The sequence below is a fragment of the Delphinus delphis genome, chromosome 1 (assembly GCF_949987515.2).
Source record: "Delphinus delphis chromosome 1, mDelDel1.2, whole genome shotgun sequence".
Classification (NCBI taxonomy): domain Eukaryota; kingdom Metazoa; phylum Chordata; class Mammalia; order Artiodactyla; family Delphinidae; genus Delphinus; species Delphinus delphis.
In genome coordinates, this window is record NC_082683.1 from 178,533,047 (window position 1) to 178,558,760 (window position 25,714).

At 35.7% G+C, this 25,714-nt stretch overlaps 1 protein-coding gene across 30 annotated transcripts in view; it reads right to left on the minus strand.

The window, feature by feature from the left end:
• Positions 1–25,714, minus strand: part of KCNT2 (potassium sodium-activated channel subfamily T member 2) — a 414,242-nt gene that overhangs the window by 191,816 nt on the left and 196,712 nt on the right. For 2 of the 30 annotated variants that reach the window (XM_059998726.1, XM_059998734.1), the window contains exon 3: positions 17,637–17,713. The exons of the other annotated variants lie outside the window; for them this stretch is intronic. In XM_059998726.1, the coding sequence (XP_059854709.1) occupies positions 17,637–17,713 (77 nt within the window). The remainder of the gene's footprint in view (positions 1–17,636; positions 17,714–25,714) is intronic. 30 annotated transcript variants of the gene reach the window in all.

Genomic DNA, 25,714 nt, shown 5'->3' on the forward strand with positions numbered 1-25,714 from the left:
ACTACTTAAGCTTTTTAAACATCATGCTCCTCAACTGAAAAGTAAACGTAATCATGTTAACTTCTTCATTTGGTTATTATGAGAATTAAGCGGCCTAATGCTCAGTGAAATGCCTGACACCTAAGAACCTTCAATGAATTCATTAGTAATTTTGTTATTTATATGACAGCCCCAGCATAAAAGAAAAAGAAACACAAAAATGAGTCAAATATAAGGATCCAATATCTCCACATAAGTGTTAAAAAGCCCTCTCCACTTGACAAAAAGCTAAATGCAAGAGAGTCAGGGACTGTGGAGGAAGAAACTGGCAATGAGAAAATAGCCTGTCTGTTCTCTTTGCTGTGGATTAGCTAACAGAGTTGTTAGCAGCAGAAAACCACTCATGGATTAATGAATATCTGTAATCGTGTCCAATCTTTTCTCCGCCCTGTAACTCTTAACTGCTAGGGGAAGTGGAAACATGGGCAAGTGTGGAAGGCTCTAAAAAGAAAAGTTAGGCGCTTCCCTGGTGGCACAGTGGTTGAGAGTCCGTCTGCCGATGCAGGGGACATGGGTTCGTGCCCTGGTCCTGGAGGATCCCACATGCCGCTGAGCGGCTGGGCCCGTGAGCCATGGCCGCTGAGCCTGCGCGTCCAGAGCCTGTGCTCCGCAACGGGAGAGGCCACAACAGTGAGAGGCCCCCGTACCGCAAAAAAAACAAAACAAACAAAAAAAAAAAAACAAGAGTTAGGCAATTTGCAAGGTAAACCTATAATCTTTAACTATTTAGAAAGATGGTCATGCTGATATTAGTTGACCTTTGGAGGGTTCACTGTCGTCATTTACAGAAAGGGACAACTAATTCTTGGTAATGCAGTAAGGGAAAAAAAAAAAAAAGTTAGGTGTTATTTCTGGGCCAAAATGTCAATATCAGGCTAGTGACTTGTTCTAAAAAGGAATACTTATTTTAAAAAAAGGACTACTTATCCCTGAGATTGCTTAAATGAAAGAATTCCTATTGTGATTATATAAAAGACTGTACATATGTATATTATATATGTATCTATTTTTAAAATTCACTGACAGGTAGCTACTAAGCATATCATTATATGGTAATATTTTAAGATTTAAATGTTAAAATCATAATATTTTGAAAAAAACAGTACAATTTTCTCTTTTTATATTATTTAACATATTAACTCATGCTCAAGGGTATCATTTAAATATGTATTTAATTTTATATAACTTATGAATTTTCTATCTTATGAAGATTAAATATACCTAGTTTTTGAAATTCTATGCATTTTGAGAAGCAGAGTATTCCTGCCATAGAGTATTCCTGCCATTCACATATTTATATTTTTTTCATAATTGTAGTCAGTATTCACAATACTGGGCTTAAACTGGAATTTCAAAAATCTTTCACATAGCCATTTCTGCCTTAATGCAATTTAGTTTTATATGAATACTCACTTGTGACAATGTCTATTTTAAAGACCATTGTCACAGAATAAAAAACCATTGAGGAATTTTATAGCAAGCACTTTGGAAAGTTTTTTGTTTTTTTTTTAAATCAAGTGGACATGCATTTAAACTATGCAGATTGGAGGATGAAATGCCAACTAGTCAAATATGTCTTTAAATACCAACTCAGAACTTGATTACCACCAACATGCACCAAAAACAGAGAAATGCCCTCGAGATTTCATATCATCCAATACTTCCACGATCAATAAGGACAAAGACTGACTATATGACTAGAACCATATGAACAAACACAGCTCATGAACGATACAATGTTTTGCTTGGTTTTCAACCAATATTTGTTGTTTTTCAATATGACCTATAGATATCAAGGAATAAAGGCAACAGATAATATCAGCATAAGAAAAGAAACAGTAGGAAAAATTCTGCAGATGGAGAGGGATATAAATTATTTAATTTTGGGATATGTTGAATTTATCATTCCTGTAAAATATTATGTCCAATTCATTGCAATAAAGTAGTTTATTAATATATACCTATAAGAAGCCATACCTACACTCCTTGGGTAAATCTTACCTGATGGTAATTTTTTTACAGTTCTAATATTTTCAATTCCAAAAAACAGTAATATGCACTTGTTATTACAAGACAAATAACAAAGATATAAATAAGAATTAATATCATTCCACCTCTTTCTATCCATGAGGTAATAATATTTAGTATATACCCTTTTGCTTGTTTGGCATTTTGTTTTGTTTGCTTTTGTCCTTAATGTAAATGCACTTTTGATCTGAGTTTGGCAATTTATTACTATAGGATTTTTATATCTATCTTTTTAAAGTGATCTTGGGTTACAGTTTTATATCCCAACCCATGTTCCCTGAAAAGCCAGTTTGCTGACCAGACATAGGGGTCTACAGTCAAATACATCTGGCAACTCTGAGTTAAGTATATTTTATTTAGCAAAGGATTTTTCAGATCCCTTTAATGAGTTAATGTTGATCATGAATCTCTGAGAATAGAATACTTTTCATAGGATTAACCAAACATATCTGCCAAAGTTCTTACTTTTGATAGAGTATCTTGAAGTAGGAGCATTTTATGAACTAAAATATGAGAACATCAGCCCATAATTTGTGCTCTGAGTATTTTAGAATAACTGTTTAGCTTAATCATTAAATGATTTGGGTAACTTTGTACCTTTGTCCATGTCCTGAATTACACCACCCTGGATTTACTGTTCCTTGAAGAAGTTTAACAATGAAACATTCAGTCCCTGGAGTTTTTTGCTTTGTTTTGTTTTTTGTCTTTTTAATTGAGATCAAAAGATATTATTTTTAAATGCAACATTTTAAAGGTGTTCCATCTCTACCCTTAATCTCAATTTATTTAATACTACTTAAAAATCCATAAATATGCATTTTGGAATGACCTACCATTCCTTCCATAGATCCACAAAAATCAATATGCCTCGCTCATAATTCCTTGGTCTTTACCGACTTCCTACAAAACTGAACTTTGAGCACATATGACAAAGGACAGTTTATAAATACAGGCCCACAGCAGCTGTACTGAGTGCTGGATATACATAGAAGAGTCCTCTCTTTCTTCCTGCTCACAAAGAAGTTAAGAGAATAGGACAAATTTTTTCATAAGCACTGTAATTATTTAGATGTGGATCGCCAAATTGAGCATGTTATATGAAAAAGAAGACTCCAAATTTTATCTCATTAAAAAATTTATAAATTCTCCTTTTTTGTTAACTGAAATAGTGTTAAATCTTAGGATAATTTTTTCAAAAGTATTCAAACACATACAAAAATCATAATCACATTAATTAAAAAAGGATTAGGCTCCATTTTACACTAAATATATAAAGCGATGATATATAGTATACCACACATTTAATTTCTAGTTAAACTTAGGAAAAAATAAGGCTAATGTAAAGTATTTATTTCTTAAGTCTCACTTTCACTAAATACTCCTCCATTTAGAAACGCTAACATCTTAATTTATATATTTTAAAATCTACTTTGTTTCTCTTTCACTCACTTAGTGAAAGAAGGAAATTATGTAAGGCTATACGCTACACTAACCATAACAAAATGGTAAGTGTTCTTTCTTATATTACATATTTCAATTAAAGAGATTCCACATTGTCCCTTGCCAGTCCTACAGAATACATTTATTTTCACAAAATTACATTAAATTTCAGTTTATGACATTTCCTCTCTTTTCATCAATAATGACCTAAACAAAATAAAAGCATCTACTCGATAGTCTATGTAAATTACTCATAGGCTCATCAGCCTATAGGCCATTACTAGTGTATTGCACACAGATGGAAGTAGGATTTTTTGCTCATGGTAGGAAAGACGGAATTTATAATCATGTAGTGTTTTTTTTCTATGTTCCTCAGGTTATATGTTGAGCATGTATTCATATTCATCCATAATTATTTATTAAAAGAATGGGTACTGTGTGTCGATGTAAAATGTATTTTCTACTATAAACTGTGAAGGAAGTAGGCAAATAAAGAAACAAGGCAGTGGGATAAGAAAGATGATTAAACAGATTAAACTAGGTGAAAACAAGGAGACAAAATCATCATGGTTAAAGGTAATAAATAACATGGTATAGGCAAGAATCAAGTAAAATCAGGATGATGTTCTTGAAAATCTCACTTTAGGAGACTCCAAAATTCAGAGATTAAGCCCTTACTGGAAAAAATGGGGAAATGTATCACTAGCAGAAAGCTATTAAAATTATGTTCATCTTTTTAAAACAAAATAACATGGATAAGACAGTAAATAAAGATGTGATACTTATCTTATATTCTTGTTAATAAGTGAAAGCATTTTTTACTTACTACTCCTTGCTTTCTGGAAAACTTTTAGGATTTTTCTCTCCTGAAGCTTCAATAAAGGGCTTGTAATTTCATTTCCACTGTGTTGTAGATCATAAGCATTTGAAAAGTTTTTACACTTATTTGTTCTCCTATTTAGTGAGTGTTACTAAGTGTTTGTCTCAGTACCAGGTCCTGGGGGAGAAAATGGTATAGAAAAACTTGCAAGACTACTTCCTCAATGGGAGTTAGAGTGCAGTGGAAGAGATAGAAAATGATGACTAATGTAAATATATACAAATAACAAAGGAGAGCCCTCTAGTGCTATGATTTCCTGTAATAATGGAATCCAACCTACTCAGGAGAGTCAGGATTCAATAAAAAAGTGATGTTTACATAAAAAGGTGAGTCTGACCTTAGTCTGCAGAGAAGACAGAGCATTTTAGGAAGGAGGGGGGGGTTAATCTGAAAGAGGAATCAGGGAAAAAAAAAGAAAGGCAGAGTTTCTGCTTGAGAAAGAAAAGATGGGGGGGAAATCCCGATGGTCCAGGAAATTTAGAACTTATTAAGGAGTTTTGTATTCATCCCACAACACATGGAAAATCTTTAACAAGCATTAAGCAAGTGGTGACACAATTGTATTTACATTTCCCAGTGCTCACTGTGGTGGACACGAGATGAATGGTTTGGAAGGGAACCAGAGTGGACAACAGGAAAACCAGTTATAGGGCTGTTGCCATAAAAAGGTTATGACAGTTTAGATGAGTGAGGTGAGACTGAGAGGGACAGAAGTGGGAAGATTTCCAGGATATATTGGAGGTAAAGTGTATGGGATTTGTTTTATCATGTACTGTGTAACAGAACAGGAGGTGTGAGGAATGACTCCATTCTTTGGGATTGTCCAAAAATGGACAGTAGCTGCTATTTCAGAGTTACGGACAATTTGGGGGAAGAAATAGCATAAGTTTGCTTTTGAACATATTTTGTTTGAGGAATCTAAGAGGAAATGGCACAGAAACGGCTAACTATAAAGGACATAATTAAAACCATAGAAACTGGCCCAAGACAATTTGGTCACAATTATTGGGTTCTTTCTGTCGCACACTTGTAACCTCCAATGAAAAGAGGAAAAGTTGTGGTGTCAGAATCTCTCCCTAACAACCTTGCTGCCAATCATGACACGATGAGAGCAAGTCATAGACTGAATTCTGCCACATAAAACACTCACGAATCCCTGTTCTGCAAGATCCAAGAGCTTCCTGTTCTCTTGTCTTTCTGTGCATAACAACAAATACATTGAAAGAAATGATCATACCAAAGAAAACCTGAAAACGTACTGAGAGCAGTTTCTGCTAATGGTCTGTGGGATCAGATGACAAAATGCTCTAAGTAGGAACAGGTTTGAAAGGGTCTCTAGACCTAAGGCACAACTTCCTTAAAGGGTTAGGCTGCTGTGCTCACCAAATTCTTATAGTCCAGTTATGCAGGGGCAGAAATAACCAAACCACACTTTCTTGACAACTATATGTCTAGAAAACTATTTTTAATTCCCTTTATGTTAATTTGTAAAAATTCTGACACAGATATTGATGCTTTAATCTGTTGATACCTGATAATGAGTCCCTGATGAGACTCCTTCACACACTTATTAACCATCCTTAGATTTTAACTTGTCTGGACACACGTATACCATGCTGTCCTGTGGTATGTATGTGATATTTACGGGATTACAGAAAATATAACTAAAATATATGATACATTCCTAGAAGAAAAATAAAAATAAAAAGGCTGAGCACTGACTGCTGAGAAAACACATCATTTAATGAAATGTTATAGAAGAGAATGAAGACATAAAAAGAGTGTGAATGCACATATGGGGTGTGTGTATGTGTGTCTCACATGCCCAATGCATTCTCATAATCCCCATGTACATGTAAATTATTCTTCATGTAAATTTTTCTGACTTTAATACTGGGAAATATTAAATAATATTTAATATTAAAATATTGGAAATATTAAAGTCAGTGACTTACGCTGGCTTTCTGAGTCCTACTGTGATATCAGAGATTCCTTCAAATATATTTTTGCTCCATTTCTAGTAATAGAATAACAGAATAAAGTCAATAGCTCTAAGGATCATATTTCATTTTTTCCTCATTTTTAAGGCTTAAATTTCAAAAACAAAAAGTATGATACCTATTCTTCTTTCCTCTTGATTTACACTTTTTATTTCTAACCATAAGTTTACTTTAAAAGAGAAAATAAAAGGTATTCTTGATAGGAAAAGCTTCACAATCAAGTCACGAACAGTTCAAAGTAACTTCTACTGGTTGCAAAGAAGATAAAATGGAATCTTGCATAAAAACCTCAACTGTGAAAAGCATTGCTATAGTGCAATTGCCTACAGTATAGCCTTCAGACTAAGACAAATAAGGGAAGATAAAGCCGGTGATGTAAGACAGGAAAAATTGTAAATTGCTTTCTATACAACACCAAAGAATTTATACTATACTGAAGACTCCAAAGACACGAATGAAGAATTTTAAGCAAGAGAATGAATGATGTGACCAAATCAAATAGTGTCGAGCTCATTAATAAAGTCTGCTGATACTCTGAGTGGTTACTACTGCTCCAAGCAGTAACATTTACACTAGACTCTCAGTCTCCAGGCTGACAAATCACCTTTAAGACACTGCCCATGCAAATCACCCAAGTGAAGTTCCATCTGTGAGCAGAGGAAATAATGGCTACTACATTCAGTCCTAAAGTTTCTTCTAGGTTTGAGCTCTTGCCTCTCTGCAATATACTTTTTTTTTTTTTGCTTGATTTTTTAAAAATTAGCTTATTCAGTTCTCAAAAGTGAAGTATATAACCAATAAAATATTAGTTTTACACACCATTAATTCTCATTATATATGTAAGATAGGTTTATAAAAATATGTATACATCCAGAATCTTTTCAGAAAATATTTGATTTACAATGCATTTCTATTTTACTATCAGGAAGCTAGTAAGATAAACACTAATTCGTATGTTTCTGTACATATGAAATATGTAACAGTGCCAAATAAATATCAGCTAATTTAGGCTGATTTATACTCATTTAACGTGTTCCCACAGGAATGTCTTGCTAGTTACTGTCACATAACAAGACCAATCCCAAATATTTAGTCACTAGTCAACAGTTTCTGGAAATCAACTAAGGCACAAAACAAGGCTTATTTTATTCTACCTGAAATGATCCAAATTTAATTAGCCATTAGAAATAAAAGAAAACATAGACCCTCACATGTTACTTTATATTGTAAGGAGTGGGAATTACTCCCATAGAGAAAGTGACTCTTACTTTTATGTAATAATTTACTTGAATCCAATTTTTAAAATGTAATATTGTTATCATGTTCATTGACAGAAAAGCTCTGTCATACTGATAACACTTTTACATTCATAACACTTAATCTCTGCTTAAAAGCAATTGAAAACTCTCCCCTAACAGACAGTGAGGTGAACCTATAACCATTTCATAGACTCTATGAAAGCTAATATTTCAGAAAACTCTGTAATATAAAATATTTCTATATGTGAGTCAGAATACTCGTGAGAAGTATCTGACTGGCTCATTTGAGCATTCGACTAATTGATGGTGTATTTACTGCTTCTAAGTTAATGCCAAATATATCAGTATCTACGTAGAATTGTCTCCTAGGTAAATAATTATTTTTCGTTTTCACTGGAAATTACAACTGTTTTCCTGATAGATAATATCTGTTCAAAGAGCAGTTTCAGGAGGTCAATCACACATTCTAAACTAAAGAAATTTACTGGAAACGTGGTTTGCATTAACATTTACCTAAAGCACATTTTGCTCCAATGGCTTCAATTTTTTAAAAATTTGTACCAGTTTTCCCATATCAGATTATATGTACTCAAAGAGATTAAGCTAGGGATTAATATTGCAATTAAGGTACTACCATTCAAAAAAATCTTTGATTTTTTATTTTTTGGCATCCAAAAGAAATTCACTAAGCAAAACAATAGCATTTTTAGGGTCAAACCTATACAATAAATATGGCATTTCCTTTACTTTTTACTCATCATGAGACTCATTCAGTTCAAAATTTCATTTAACATACATCATCCTAATAGAATTTATCCTCATTCTTAGCAATTATGAATGTCATAGAATGATATAACTTCAATAACCCTGCTGGGAAAGTTCTGGGACACCCAGGGTACTATAGCACACTGGATTGAGAACAACTGATCTAGTCCAACTCCTTTCTCTTCCGAGGCAGCATCTCAGGGAGAAAAGAGTCCAACACTTGACCAAGGCTATCTATACTCTTAAGAGGGAACACCAGGAATATAACAAAGTTTCTTTTCCCCTACCCACAACTGTGTAGAGATTAAATAACACAAGCTTTCTTTAATAAAACTGTGAAATTAGACATGTTTTTGTTTGAGAGAATAATTAGAAAGGAAACCAATTGCCTCAAAGCAATTTGTTAATTTAAGCTGTAGGTTCTAAATCCTTCCTGTACCAAAATGACTAATGATTTATTTAGTTACTGATTAACTAGGGTGAATGTCCCAAATAAGATGAAATTTGACTGAGCTATGTTGTCTTTCTTGAGTGACAAATTTGTGTACAATATCTTCCACGTAGGTAAGGAGAAGAGGAAAAGACTCGTGTAACATCAATCCTTTTACTACATTCTGTCTTTAACCATCTGAAATGTAAACCTATAAAACATTGTGATACATGTTTTAGTACTTGTGTCAAAGTGTAAAATAGGGCTAAGATAAGAGGGAATAATAAACTATAAAGTGATCTTTAGTATTAGCATCTTTAGATATGACTGAACTTAAAATCAGTTTTATATTTTACATCTTCAATCAAGTATTTTATCCCAGACTTACAGTACAAACTCAGTATCATTCCATAACCTATTTTATATAAGAAAAAGAAAATAAGTCTAATTTCTGATAAAGACAGATGATTAAGATAACAGAAGGCTAGTGCACTGCAGAACCACTGTTTGTGGATGATACAGCAGAGCTGTCAGGACCCTTGACTGAGTTGTTAAGAAAGGTTCCATTAAGGCTTTAACATATGAGCTGAGACCTTAAGGACGACAAAAGCTAAGTGGAGATTATACAAAGCAAAGAGAACACTGTTAAGAAAACCCGGAGGGACCTTCAAGATGGTGGAGAAGTAAGACATGGAGATCACCTTCCTCCCCACAAATACATCAGAAATACATCTACATGTGGCACAACAACAATATGTGGAACAACTCCTACAAAACAACTGTCTACTGAACGCTGGCAGAAGACCTCAGACTTCATAAAAGGCAAGAAACTCCCCACGTACCTGGGAAGGGCAAAAGAGAAAAGAAAAAACAAGGAAAAAAGAATAGGGACGGGACCTGCACCAGTGGGAGGGAGCTGTGAAGGAGGAAAGGTTTCCACACACTAGGAAGCCCCTTCGGGGGCGGAGACTGTGGGTGGCCGAGGGGGAAAGCTTCGGATCCGCAGAGGAGAGCGCAGCAACAGGGGTGCGGAGGGCAAAGCGGAGAGATTCCTGCACAGAGGATCGGTGCCGACCGGCACTCACCAGCCCGAGAGGCTTGTCTGCTCACCCGCCGGGGTGGGCGGGGGCTGGGAGCTGAGGCTAGGGCTTCGGTGGGATCCCGGGAAGAGGACTGGGGTTGGCTGCGTGAACACAGCCTGAAGGGGCTAGTGTGCCACGGCTGGCCGGGAGGGAGTCCAGGAAAAGGTCTGGACCTGCCGAAGAGGCAAGAGACTTTTGCTTGCCTCTTTGTTTCCTGGTGCGCGAGGAGAGGGGATTAAGAGTGCTGCTTAAAGGAGCTCCAGAGATGGTTGCGAGCTGCAGCTAACAGCGCGGACCCCAGAGACGGGCATGAGACGCTAAGGCTGCTGCTGCCGCCACCAAGGAGCCTGTGTGTGAGCACAGGTCACTATCCACACCTCCCTTCCCGGGAGCCTGTGCGGCCCACCACTGCCAGGGTCCCGTGATCCAGGGACAACTTCCCTGGGAGAACGCACGGTGTGCCTCAGGCTGGTGCAACGTCACACTGGCCTCTGCCACCGCAGGCTCGCCCTGCACCCTGCATCCGTACCCCTCCTCCTCCCCGCCTGAGTGACCCAGAGCCCCCGAATCAGCTGCTCCTTTAATCCCATCCTGTCTGAGCTAAGAACAGACACCCTCAGGTGACCTACACACAGAGGCGGGCCAAATCCAAAGCTGAACCCCAGGAGCTGTGTGAACAAAGAAGAGAAAGGGAAATCTCTCCCAGCAGCCTCAGGAGCAGTGGATTAAATCTCCACAATCAACTTCATGTACCCTGCATCTGTGGAATACCTGAATAGACAACAAGTCATCCCAAAAATGAGGCGGTGAACTTTGGGAGCAACTGTAGACTTGGGGTTTGCTTTCTGAATCTGTTTCTGGTTTTATGTTTATCTTAGTTTTATTATCATTGGTAGATTTCTTTATTGATTTGGTTGCTCTCTTCCTTTGTATTTTGATTTTTATAATACATATATATTTTTCCTTTTTCTCTTTTTGGAAGTGTGTATGTGCATTATTCTTTGTGTGATCTGACTGTATAGCTTTGCTTTTACCATTGGTCCTAGGGTTCTATCTGTTTTTTGTTTTGTTTATTTTGTTTTTAGTATAGTTTTTAGCACTTGTTATCACTGGTGGATTTGTTTTTTGGTTTGGTTGCTCTCTTCTTTCTTTCATTACCTTTTTATTTTTTTATTATGAATAATTTTCTTAAATGCTTTATTTTAATAATTTCATTTAAAATTTTTATTTTATATATTTTTTATTTATTTCATTTTTTTTCTCTTTTTTTCTGAGGCGTGTGGCTGACAGGGTCTTTGTGCTCTGACCGGGTGTCAGGTATGAGCATCTGAGGTGGAAGAGCTGAGTTCAGGATACTTGTCCAACAGAGACCTCCCAGCTCCATGTAATATCAATTGGTGAGAGCTCTCCCAGAGATCTCCATGTCAACACTAAGACCCAGTTCCACTCAATGACCATGAAGCTACAGTGCTGGAAACCTTATGCCAAACAACTAGCAAGACAGGAACACAACCCCACCCATTATCAGAGAGGCTGCCTAAAATCATAATAAGTTCACAGACACCCCAAAACACACCACTAGACATTGTCCTGCCCAGCAGAAAGACAAGATCCAGCCTAATCCACCAGAACACAGGCGCCAGTCCCCTCCACGAGAAAGCATATGCAGCCCATTGAACCAATCTTAGCTACTGGGGGCAGACACCAAAAAACACTGGGAACTATGAACCTGCAGCCTGAAAAAGGAGACCCCAAACACAGTAAGTTAAGCAAAATGGGAAGACTGAGAAATATACAGCAGATGAAGGAGCAAGGTAAAAACCCACCAGACCTAACAAATGAAGAAGAAATAGGCAGTCTACCTGAAAAAGAATTCAGGGTAATGATAGTAAAGGTGATCCAAAATCTTGGAAATAGAATGGAGAAAATAAAAGAAATGTCTAACAAGGACCTAGAAGAAGTAAAGAGCAAACAAACAATGATGAACAACACAATAAAAGAAATTAAAAATACTCTAGAAGGGGTCAATAACAAAATAACTAAGGCAGAAGAACGGATACATGACCTGGAAGATAAAATAGTGGAAATAACTACTGCAGAGCAGAATAAAGAGAAAAGAATGAAAAGAACTGAGGACACTCTCAGAGACCTCTGGGACAATATTAAATGCACCAACATTCGAATTATAGGGGTCCCAGAAGAAGAAGAGAAAAGGAAAGGGACTGAGAATATATTTGAAGAGATTATAGTTGAAAACTTCCCTAATATGGGAAAGGAAATAGTTAATCAAGTCCAGGAAGCACAGAGAGTCCCATACAGGATAAATGCAAGGAGAAGCACGCCAAGACACATATTAATCAAACTATCAAAAATTAAATACAAAGAAAACGTATTAAAAGCACCAAGGGAAAAACAACAACTAACACAAAGGGAATCCCCATAAGGTTAACAGCTGATCTTTCAGCAGAAACTCTGCAAGCCAGAAGGGAGTGGCAGGACATATTTAAAGGGATGAAGGAGAAAAACCTACAACAAAGATTACTCTACCCAGCAAGGATCTCATTCAGATATGATTGAGAAAATAAAATCTTCACAGACAAGCAAAAGTTGAGAGAGTTCAGCACCACCAAACCAGCTTTACAACAAATGCTAAAGGAACTTCTCTAGACAGGACACACAAGAGAAGGAAAAGACCTACAATAACAAACCCAAAACAATTAAGAAAATGGGAATAGGAACATGCATATCGATAATTACCTTAAATGTAAATCAATTAAATGCTCCCACCAAAAGACACAGACTGGCCAAATGGATACAAAAACAAGACCCATATATATGCTGTCTACAAGAGACCCATTTCAGACCTAGGGACACATACAGACTGAAAGTGAGGGGATGGAAAAAGATATTCCATGCAAATGGAAATCAAAAGAAAGCTGCAGTAGCAATTCTCATATCAGACAAAATAGACTTTAAAATAACGACTAGGGCTTCCCTGGTGGCGCAGTGGTTGAGAGTCTGCCTGCCGATGCAGGGGACACGGGTTTGTGCCCTGGTCCGGGATGAGCCCACATGCCACGGAGAGGCTGGGCCCGTGAGCCATGGCCACTGAGCCTGCGCGTCCGGAGCCTGTGCTCCACAACGAGAGAGGCCATAACAGTGAGAGGCCCGAATACCGCAAAAAATAAATAAATAAATAAATAAAATAAAATAACGACTATTACAAGAGACAAAGAAGGACACTGCATAATGATCAAGGGATCGATCCAAGAAGAAGATATAACAATTGTAAATATTTATGCACCCAACATAGGAGCACCTTGATACATAAGGCAAATACTAACAGCCATAAAAGGGGAAATCGACAGTAACACAATCATAGTAGGGGACTTTAACACCCCACTTTCACCAATGGACAGATCATCCAAAATGAAAATAATAAGGAAACAAAAGCTTTATATGATACATTAAAAAAGATGGACTTAATTGACATTTATAGGACATTCCATCCAAAAACAACAGAATACACTTTCTTCTCAAGTGCTCATGGAACATTCCCCAGGCTACATCATTTCACAAGTCACAAATCAAGCCTTGGTAAATTTAAGAAAATTGAAATTGTATCAAGTATCTTTTCTGACCACAATGCTATGAGACTAGATACCAATTACAAGAAAAAATATGTAAAAAATACAAACACATGGAGACTAAACAATACACTACTAAATAACAAAGAGATCACTGAAGAAATCAAAGAGGAAATCAAAAAATACCTGCAAGCAAATGACAAGGATAACACAATGACCCAAAATCTATGGGATGCAGCAAAAGCAGTTCTAAGAGGGAAGTTTATAGCAATACAATCCTACCTCAAGAAACAAGAAACATCTCAAATGAACAAACTAAAGTTACATTTAAAGCAATTAGAAAAAGAAAAGCAAAAAAACCCCAAAGTTAGCAGAAGGAAAGAAATCATAAAGATCAGATCAGAAATAAATGAAAAAGAAATGAAGCAAATGATAGCAAAGATCAATAAAACTAAAACCTGTTTCTTTAGAAGATAAACAAAATTGATAAACCATTAGCCTGACTCAGCAAGAAAAAGGAGAAAACTCAAATCAACAGAATTAGAAATGAAAAAGGAGGAGTAACAACTGGCACTGCACAAATACAAAGGATGATGAGAGATTACTACAAGCAGAAATATGCCAATAAAATGGACAACCTGGAAGAAATGGACAAATTCTTAGAAAAACATAACCTTCTGAGACTGAACCAGGAAGAAATCGAAAATATGAACAGATCAACCACAAGCCCTGAAATTGAAACTGTGATTAAAAATCTTCCAACAAACAAAAGCCCAGGACCAGATAGCTTCACAGGCAAATTCTATCAAACATTTAGAGAAGAGCTAACACCTATTCTTCTCAAACTCTTGCAAAATATAGCAGAGGGAGGAACACTCCCAAACTCATTCTACGAGGCCACCATCACCCTGATACCAAAACCGGACAAATAGGTCACAAAAAAAGAAAACTACAGGCCAATAACTCTGATGAATATAGATGCAAAAATTCTCAAGAAATTACTAGCAAACAGAATGCAACAGCACATTAAAAGTCTCATACACCATGATCAAGTAGGGTTTACCCCAGGAATGCAAGGATTCTTCAATATATGCAAGTCAATCAATGTGATAAACCATATTAACAAACTGAAGGAGAAAAACCACATGATCATCTCAATAGATGCAGAAAAAACTTTCGACAAAATCAACACACATTTATGATAAAAACCCTCCAGAAAGTAGGCACAGAGGGAATTTGCCTCAACATAATAAGGGCCATATATGACAAACCCACAGCCAACATCATTCTCAATGGTGAAAAACTGAAAGCATTTCCACTAAGATCAGGAACAAGACAAGGTTGCCCACTCTCACCACTATTATTCAACATAGTTTTGGAAGTTTTAGCCACAGAAATCAGGGAAGAAAAATAAATAAAAGGAATCCAAATCAGAAAACAAGTAACACTGTCACTGTTTGCAGATAACATGATACTAATCATAGAGAATCCTAAAGATGCCACCAGAAAACTACTAGAGCTAATCAATGGATTTGGTAAAGTAGCAGGATACAAAATTAATGCACAGAAATCTCTTGCATTCCTACACACTAATGATTAAAAATCTGAAAGAGAAATTTAGGAAACACTCCCATTTACCACTTCAACAAAAAGAAAAAAATACCTAAGAATAAACCTACTTAAGGAGACAAAAGAACTGTATGCAGAAAATGATAAGACACTGATGAAAGAAATTAAAGATGATACAAATAGATGGAGAGATAGACCATGTTCTTGGATTGGAAGAATCAACATTGTGAAAATGACTATAATATACAAAGCCATCTACAGATTCAATGCAATCCCTATCAACCTACCAATGGTATTTTTTACAGAACTAGAACAAAATATTTCACAATTTGTATGGAAACACAAAAGATCCCAAATAGCCAAAGCAATCTTGAGAAAGAAAAATGGAGCTCGAGAAATAAGGCTCCCTGACTTCAGACTGTACTACAAAGCTACAGTAATCAAGACAGTAAGGTACTGGCACAAAAACAGAAATATAGATCAATGGAACAGGATAGAAAGCCCATTGGCTTTCTATGGTCACCTGATGTTTGATAAAGGAGGCAAGAATATACAATGGAGAAAAGACAGCCTCTTCAATAACTGGTGCTGGGAAAACTGGACAGGTACATGTAAAAGAATGGAATTAGAACACTCCCTAACACCATACACAAAGATAAACTCAAAACGGATTAAAGACCTAAATGTAAGGCCAGACAGTATAAAACTCTTAGAGGAAAACATAGGCAGAACACTCTTTGACATAAATCACAGCAAGATCCTTTTTGACCCACCTCCTAGAGAAATAGAAATAAAAACAAAAATAAACAAATGGGATCTAATGAAACTTAAAAGCTTTTGCACAGCAAAGGAAACTATAAACAAGATGAAAAGACAACCCTCAGAATGGGAGAAAATATTTGCAAACGAAGCTACTGACAAAGGATTAATCTCCAAAATAAACAAGCAGCTCATGCAGCTCAATATCAAAAGAACAAACAGCCCAATCCAAAAATGGGCAGAAGACCTAAATAGACATTTCTCCAAAGAAGATATACAGATTGCCAACAAACACATGATAGGATGCTCAATATCACTAATCATTAGAGAAATGCAAATCAAAACTACAATGAGGTATCACCTCACACCAGTCAGAATGGCCAACATCAAAAAATCTACAAACAGTAAATGCTGGAGAGGGTGTGGATAAAAGTGAACCCTCTTGCAATGTTGCTGGGAATGTAAATTGATACAGCCACTATGGAGAACTGTATAGAGGTTCCTTAGAAAACTAGAAATCGAACTACCATATGACCCAACAATCCCACTACTGGGCATATACCCTGAGAAAACCATAATTCAAAAAGAGTCATGTACCACATTGTTCATTGCAGCTCTATGTACAATAGCCAGGACATGGAAGCAACCTAAGTGTCCATCAACAGACGAATGGATAAAGAAGATGTGGCACATACATACAATGGAATATTACTCAGCCATAAAAAGGAACAAAACTGAGTTATTTGTATTGAGGTGGATGGACCTAGAATCTGTCATACAGAGTGAAGTAAGTCAGAAAGAGAAAAACAAATACTGTATGCTAACACATATATATGGAATCTAAAAAAAAAAATTGGTTCTGAAGAACCTAGGAGCAGGGGAGGAGTAAAGATGCGGACACAGAGAATGGACTTGAGGATATGCGGAGGGGGAAGGGTAAGCTGGGACGAAGTGAGAGTTTGGCATGAACATATATACACTACAACTGTAAAATAGCTAGCTAGTGTGAAACAGCTGCATCGCACAGGGATATCAGCTCGGTGCTTTGTGTCCAGCTAGAGGGGTGGGTTAGGGAGTGTGGGAGGGTGACGCAAGAGGGAGGGGATATGGGGATATATGCATACGTATAGCTCATTCACTTTGTTATACAGCAGAAACTAACACAGCATTGTAAGGCAATTATACTCCAATAAAGATGTTAAAAAAAAGAAAGAAAAGAAAACCCAAGTCAGGAATCGTCATAATATCATCAAGGAACAGAAAGAAACCAGTCGTGTGGCAGCCCAGTGGTTCAGAGGAAATACAATATAAGTTGAGGTCAAAGAGGTAAGCATGGGCCAGACCGTGGACAGCCTCATAATTATTTTTGGTGTTTTGATCCAAGTGCATTGCAGGGGAAGATGGAGGTTCTTAAACTTGTAAGAATATTCTTACTGCTCTGTGGAAATAGATTGTAAGAAAGCAAGGGTGTCAGCAGACAGACCAGATATCCAAGCAAGAGACAATGGCTGTTTGAGGGGTAGAGACAGTGCAGATAGAGGGGGATGGTGCCTGGAGGGATCTTGGCCCTTAAGCCAGTAGGCTTGCTGATAGATTGGTTGTTCTGCCTGAGAAAAAAGGAGCGGGCCAGATGACTCCAGGTACTTTGCTTTTTTTTAAGGGATGGATCAACAGTGGGATAATTGAGAACACATAGGTGAAAACTGCCTGGAAACAGAGAAGAATTAAAAATGTTTTGGGCTGCTGAAGCTGTCCGCTTACAGATGGTTTTGGAAGCCATAGGCATCAATGAGCTCACCTAGGCAGATAGAGTAGCCAGGTCGTGGAAATCAAGAAAAGCCTTGATAACTTTCTCTGCCAATTCTTAGCAAACGTCTGGAAAAAAAAATTTATGTTGGAGAAAGTTAGGTGAAAGTACAAATGATCTTTCCACTCTCTATGTGTTCTAATTGATCTCCTAGAATAAAGTTGAACCCTGCCAAGCACCATAATTTGTACCACCACACATTGTCTCCTGAAAGAATTGCTTTCACGCACCTGTTAAGGCCTCATATGCATAGAAAAGATGACAGGTCATGATCAAACAAATCTGAGCTCACTCCTGGAGCCCCACTTACTTCCAAAACTCCTTAACTCTTTCCTCTGCCCTTATTGGTCTCCTCTCCAAACTAGGGATATAATGCATACCTCAGAGTGTCATAAGGCTGTCATGGGGGCTTAGTAGAACACTAAGCCAATAAGCAGAAAACCAATGCTATCTTTCCATTATGTAAATTTTTGTAAAAATAATATACATTGTGCATCTATCCTTATATATTGTCTCTGTATCATTCTGCCTACAGAATGAGTTCCTGAGTTCTGCAGGAAACAGGGAAAGAGGACATTAATTACATTGAGGGATGTGTGTGCTTTCTTTTTTCTGATAATGAGAGCTCAGTATAATTCATTTCTCTCCCCACCTCAGCTGTCTTAAAACTTAATATCAGGTTTATACTTCATCCCTACTATGTTGATTTGTTGTTTCTTCTACTTCTGTTATAATGACCCAATTTCATGTCTGTTTTGAAAACTGCCTCCAACTTTTGTTGAAGATTATACAGTGTTTTTCTGTCTCCATTTGACAAATGAATAAATCAAGCCTCAGAGAAGCTATAATTTAACTGAAGTCACAGCAAAAAAGTGACACAACCAAGAAACCTTCAAATCCAAAGAATTTGTTTTTACCTAAAGCCCCTCCAGAGAGCTGCATATGTCCCTGTGAGAAATAAAGCCTAAGAAGAACGATTTCTTTGTTAAACTAAAAATCTGTCCCCTAAATTATGGCAATGAAAATTACTACTTTACATTTACATGTACTTTACAAAACGCTTTTATATAAATGATCTTGATCTTTGTGTTTATTCAGCACTGGGTCTTGCTTGACTTTATAATTAGAAAATAGAGAAGATTTAGTGAAAGGCAAACGAACAAACCAAAAAAGTCCTGTAGAGAAAAATTAAAGCACTTGGGGGATATTTGACTTGAAGAAAAGAAGACTGTGCTTCAATTGTCAATATAAAAGCTAATTATAAAGCAGGGGATTGAAAGTGGTTTTTCACCTTCCCAGCTGGCACACTAGAGGGAAGAAGCTCATATGAAATTCAAATGAGGTATTTAGAACATCCTAAAATCAATTTGCTAGCAAATGAGAAGCCTAAAAATAAATACCAGAAACTTAAATATAAAGGTAGAACAAGGGCCTATAATAAATATAATTCAGTGGGCTAATAGACAGGAATGAGAAAGAATTTTAAGTAGTTGAATCAGCCTGAATTATTAGGGATAATCAGAAATATTCTGTATACCATTTGCATAGCAAAATGTTGGTGAAAGTTATTATAACCTTGGGGCAGGAGATACCACCAGAATAAGCAATGGGTCTAGAGAAAGGAGACAGTGCTGAAATGAGGCTCTCAACACTGAATCAAAATACTCAAAAGCACAGAAAGAGGGTAAATTACAATACCCTCTATCTATTTAAATAAAATATAAATGTAAAATATTATATATTTTATAACATGAAATAATTTAGAGAATTTACTAACAGGAAATTGTGAGAAGAACAGCAATGATACATGACCCTGCTAAAAGTCAGTTGAAACACACAAGTGTCTAAGCAATTTAAGGAGTTCAGTAACTGAAAAGGAATTAATGAGAAGGGAAAGAGAAGATGAAAAAATGAGGAGGAACTTTGAAAGAGAAAAAAAAAGATTTTATGGTGTTTTAAAAAGATGTATGAATTTTGCATAGGCTTTGTTGCTTGATGGTAAGAAATGCTTTTATTATAATGAAAATGTACTATAAAAGCTCTGACATTGACTATGGTTTGAAATAGGCAGCCATCTGGTTGGATGGTATAGAGAGGGCTATGTTTGGAGAAGTGAAAAATAAGAAGTATTCTGGGATCCACTTGAGTATGATTCTTTATTAAAGTCGTCTGCTGCTATTATATTTTTATCAAGTTCTCCTAGCATTTTCACTAGTTTTTACTTTATATATTTAACTGCCACTTCTTTTGGATACAGAGGTAAATGAAGATCCCGTCTCCTTGTAAATTGTGCCATTTATCCTCTCTTCCTACTCTGTTAAGGTTTTTGTTTTGCTTTGTTTTTAATCAGAATTTCTACTGTGTTCTTCCCTAGGTGCTCTTTTTTTTTTTTTCGGTACCTAGGTGCTCTTTTCTAATCCATTGCCTTTAATGCTGATCCATATGTTGACGGTTACCAAATTCACCACCTGGTCCCCACCCTTCTCCTAAACTCTGAGCTCCTACAGACACATGGCTACTCGACACCTTACCTTAGGTTTCTAAAATGTGTCTCAACTAGAATGGACTCTTTTTCTTCCTCTTCATGTTCCTTTCCAGATTTCCTTATCCTCACATATGGCATGACATTCAGTCAGTTTCCCAAAATGTAAATCTCAAAGCCATCTTCAATTTTCCTTTCTCTCTCACCTTACGTCCAATTTGTCATCAAAACTGTGTTACTTCTGTTAAAAAAAGAAACCATGGGCTCCAAATGGAGTCACTTGTGCTGAGCCCCACATCAGCAAACCAAAACTTAACTGCAATTTTAGTCTCTCCCAAGAATGTACTCTTTAACCAGTCAGTCTGGAATCACCTGGTCAGCACTAGTGAGGTCATCTGCTGGATAGACCCCTGCCTTCCCCCATGGGAAAGTGACCTTGCCTGAAACAATCTACTCTTTGCTAATAAACTTCCTTTCCCCACCCTCTTTCTGCCTTTGAAAACCTTTCCTTTTCTACAGCTCTTCAGAGCTCCTTTCTATTTGCTAGATGGGCTGGCGCCCGATTCATGAACTGTTGAAGAAAGCCAATTTGATCTTCAGATTTACTCAGTTGGATTTCAGTTTTTAACCCTTCTAAATATTGGAGTAAAACACTTAACATGAGATCTACCCTCTTAACAAATCTATAAGTGTACAATAAATGATCTAAAGGTATAGTCATGGAATTAATCAATGGAAAAGGCATAACATGAACCCAGGATTGTATTGCTCCAATTTATGATTTTTACCATTATACCAAAGAGCAAGCACACCTCAGAGCTCACCAAAAAAAAGCAACTCTGTAGTCACTCTGGTATGACAACAGCTGTCATTAAGATAGAAATTAAAGAAGTTCTTAATAAGTGACGGAAAATAACTGTGTTTAAGACCAACCTGAGCGAAAGGCACACAGAAAATGAAAAAGTTTCAGCACAGATTGAACCAGAATGGAGCATTTCTTAATTGTTGTAACGCTCTCTATTTTGGCCAAGGTCTCACACACCATTCTTACGGAGGAGCCAGCAGGTAACATAAATCAGTATGTGGCTTGTCCTGACCTTGAGGGGAATGCACTCACAGTTTGAGAATACAGGTAAGACAGTACAGGTGAGTCATGGCCTCAAATTGCACCATTCACAGCAGTGATGGACCTGGGCTCTTAACAATGATAAGAACTAGAATTAGAAGACAAGGCCCTGGGCACTTGGAAGGCTTATGCAGCAGTTCAAGACAAAGCTCCCAGTGCACATATGGTTGGAGCTACAGAGATGCAGCATCAGACTTACCAAGTATCTCAGCCCCAACCTGCAAGGAGGTCAACCTACCTTATTAAAATGACATATATAGAGTTTTGTTAATATGTGGCTGCTTCATTAAAAAACCAATACTGAAAAATAGTATAGGCACTGAAAACTTATACTTCATTTACATTCACATGAATTAAATACATTTTTTAAGTTTCACTGTTAGCTTATTATTATTTGCCTTTTAGAAAAATGTTTATTTTTGAAATGATTCATGAAGAGTGCTGGATTTAAGAGTCTACTGTGAGCTTTGCTTCTTTACAAAACATTCTTATGTGCTGTCTTTGACACAGATCCATGCAAAATAAGTTTAGTGTTATACAATTCTAAAACAAAATGTGAACAACATTTATTTAGGATTTAAAATACAGACTCTCATGCTACCCTCTTTAAAACGACTGAAAAATCGTAATTGATTTGCTTACTTAAATAGGTTATAAATATAATAACAAAAGCACCTTAATTTCTAATCACTTGTAATTGGTGCTTTTTAAAATGTGCTTCTTTTAATATGTTACCTATACATTGAGTTATACAAGCTTTTTAAGCTTTGGCAAGGTTTATAAGGAAAACATTAATTTGAATGAAAGGAAATATTGAGACTGTAAACTTTTTCACCACAAATTTCACCTGGTAAATGTCAATTTGTACAACGAAATGTTTTCAGAGGGAAAAAAAATTCACATAGCAGAAATAAATAAATATCAACACACTCCCTATGAATCCCATTGCTGTGCAGAGTTAACTGGAAAAATTTAATTATCAATGGCATTCTGTGCTGAAAGCATCTAACACTTTGATTTCATGCTTGTAATTCAGACATTAGCATTCAGATCAACCCACAACTTGCAATTTGGTATTTACTGAATGAATACCAATTAAATTGTTCCAAATAATCATTTTCATTTCCTGTAGCATGTCTGCCTAAAACCTAAGATTCCCATTGGATTTAAGATCATTTGAGATGTTAGGATTTTACATTTTCTAGAGAGAATTGTTGCTTTTGAAGTAATAATAAATCTCATTTTTCTATTGTTAAAAGCAAGTTCTCACTCTGCTGGTCATTGTCTTCATGTCTATACAAAAAAAGGTTAGTAACTGATACCACAGGCCACAGATCTGAAGTCAACATACACTGCAATTTAGTAGTTCGTGAAAAGTGACCACACCCCACCCTATGCCCTGATGCACAAACATGCATTTTCTTTATTTCAAAATAATAGATAAACAGACTTTTCAGGAAAGGATTGGGATTTAGATCAGACGGGAGAAACAAAAGTGAGATTTCAGGAACCAAAGAAATCAAGGAAAGAAGTAGAAGAAAAAACAAACAAACAAAAATCCTAAGAGATGATGGGAAGAGAAAAGCATGATAGATAGTACATGTATCCCAATGCTCTCTAGTATCACATAGGAGGTGATAATTTCAGTAATTTTATTACATTGTTCTTCTCTCTCAAATTTTAACATTAAAAGAAAAATTCTCAAGATGTAAATTCTGAAGTTATATGGAGACAAAATTAACAGCCAAAATTTGACTTATCTGGAAGCTCCTATTTATGAGGTATGTGTATGCAATTTATAAAAATTATTTCAGAGAGCATCTCTTTTTAACTAAAAAAGTTGTAGAAGTTTTACTATCCAGTTATATCTCTTTGACAAGTGAACAGGTCTAGAATGTCTTCATAAAACCATAGTGGCATAGAAGGTTAAATTATAAAGATTCTTTCCATCACCTGACACCAAAAATGAAAAGAAGGCATTTAAAAGAACATTCTCAGAATATATGGTTTGAATATGCTTAGCTTACAATATATTTAAGTATCTTCAGTTGATAAGGATATTGTCCTGGGATTTTTAACCCCGGAATGTTATTTTCTATCAATCACAAACATTTGTTAAGCATCTTATATTTTCCAACCACAAGAGATACTGGACATAAAATGGTAAGAAAGGAAAATTGAAACTTTGTTATATACGATAAAAATTTGGCAGGAAACACTGATAATTAAAGAAGCATTATATATTTTATAATTTTTTCCATCACTGAGAAACATAAAGCTTGGGCATCTCCCATTAATTCAGATAAACTTCAAGAAAACGTCATAAAAGAGCTTCAATCTAAAAGTCGAGACTCAAAGGATAAGCAGGAGAGAAAGGTGAGGAATTTAGATTAAAAAAAAACTTAACATGAGAATCATTTTACAAATGTAAAGAAATTAATCATACAAGTCATATTGAATGTGATCCTTACATTTTGCATTTTGTGTTAAATTTTTTTGCCTCTTTTTAAATTCCTTAATTTTTGTGACTTTCGTTTTAAAAACTTACACACATTCATTTTGAAAATTTAAACCATAGCAGAAAGTATAAGAAAGTTAAAAGAAAAATCCTATATCCTTATAGAATCACTTGATGTATTCTTATCTATATCTCTATAGAAACATAGAAGTATAGAAAGACAGATGAACAGGTAAGTGGAAATAATCTGAACAGATTTTAATCATGTATATATGTGGTAATTTTATCTAAATGTATCATATTTGTTGTTGATAAAACTAAAAAAATAAAGATTAGAAACTTGCTAAATTTAAAGTAACCATTCACACAAAAGAGAAAGTAATGGCTAAAATATTTTTCTATAGTTAATCCAAAATATCTTTACAAATGAAGAAAGTGTCATCTTAATGTCTTATTAAACTATTATCCTACTTCAAACAGTAATTTAAAATTCACAATAGAAATGAGCAAATTATCATAATTCTATTTGAGTTTTTAGTTTGATTACAATTTTTATATATCTAGGTTAATGACTTCTAGAACTTCATACAAATAATATTACAAAGGTTAAGGATGTGGGCTCTGGAACCAACCAATTTGCCTAGGTCCAGATCTGAGCTCTGCTTCTTACTAATCGTAGACTTTGGATAAACTAAGGCTTATCTTTCCATCTAACCTTTCTGTGCCTCAGTTTCTTTTAACATTAAAAGAATGTTATATTTATTCTCTGTAAAATGAGAATAATACCTACCATAGAAGGTTGTTGTGCAAAATTAAACAATTTATTACACATAAAGCAATAAAAAAATTGGCTGGCAAAGAAGGTAAACATTAAATAAGTATTAACTGTAATTACTATTATGATGACATTTTAGGATCTCTTTGGGAACAGAGCATTCATGTCTGCTGCCACAAGTAAACTGATTTATCTCTTACCTCAAATCTTTTATCAAGACTTCTTTATTTTCCTTAATTTTATTTCTTAATTTTGTAGATTTTGTCCTAAGGTAATTTTTTCAAGGAGACCTCACATGTGTCACACTCCCTATGTGTATTCATTTTTGAGGTTATCAGTTGATGGCTTTCATACATAACTGACCATCTTGAGTGGTATAAAACCAATGTCACAGAGCCTTTCCTGCAGAACTATTATTGTCCTAAAGACCATCAGAAGTCGTTGATTCTCAATTAGTGCAGTATGACAACTGGCTTTCTCTCACACCTTTACCCCAGCTTCTAAGTGGAAACCTCCCTTGGCTAGGTGTCTTCACCACGAACAATAAAAATGAGGTCTCTGCCTCTGCTTGGATAAATCTTCAACTACACTTCTGATAAAATGAAGTGTGAGATGGGGTTTCCCAGAGCCAGATCCAATGAGAAGCTGTTGCATATACCACTGCTTCTCATAACGTATTTTTTTTTCCTTTACCTTTTTTTTTCTTATTTTTGTAATACATGTTTAATACTACATAGGTAGCATACTTTCTAAGTTCTTGTATATCTGAAAATAACTACATTATCCTCATAATTCAGTGAGGGCTTAAATTCTATTAAAGTTTAGGTTCTAAATCAATTTTTCTTGGAAACTTGTGAACTGTGTTTTAGAAACTTTTAACTCAGATGAGAACATGGATATCAGATTGATTCTTATTCATTTGTAGGTAATGCCTTTATTTTTTCCTGAAGTTTTAGCACAGCTTACAGTAGATAAGTGGATATTTAAGATAGATATACTTAGCTGTTTTACTTTTTTTGCAAATTCCTTAACTACTTTGTGCCTCAAAGTTTCTTCATCTATAAAATAAGGACAATAGAACTTATCTTATAAGCTGTTAAAGGTTAAATTAGTTAATACATGTGCTCAGAAAAGTGCCTAACACATAGGAAACCCTTGAAATGTTAGCCATTATTCTCAGTATTTGATGTTTGAAAATAACTGTACATTATTGTCATATTTCAAAAAT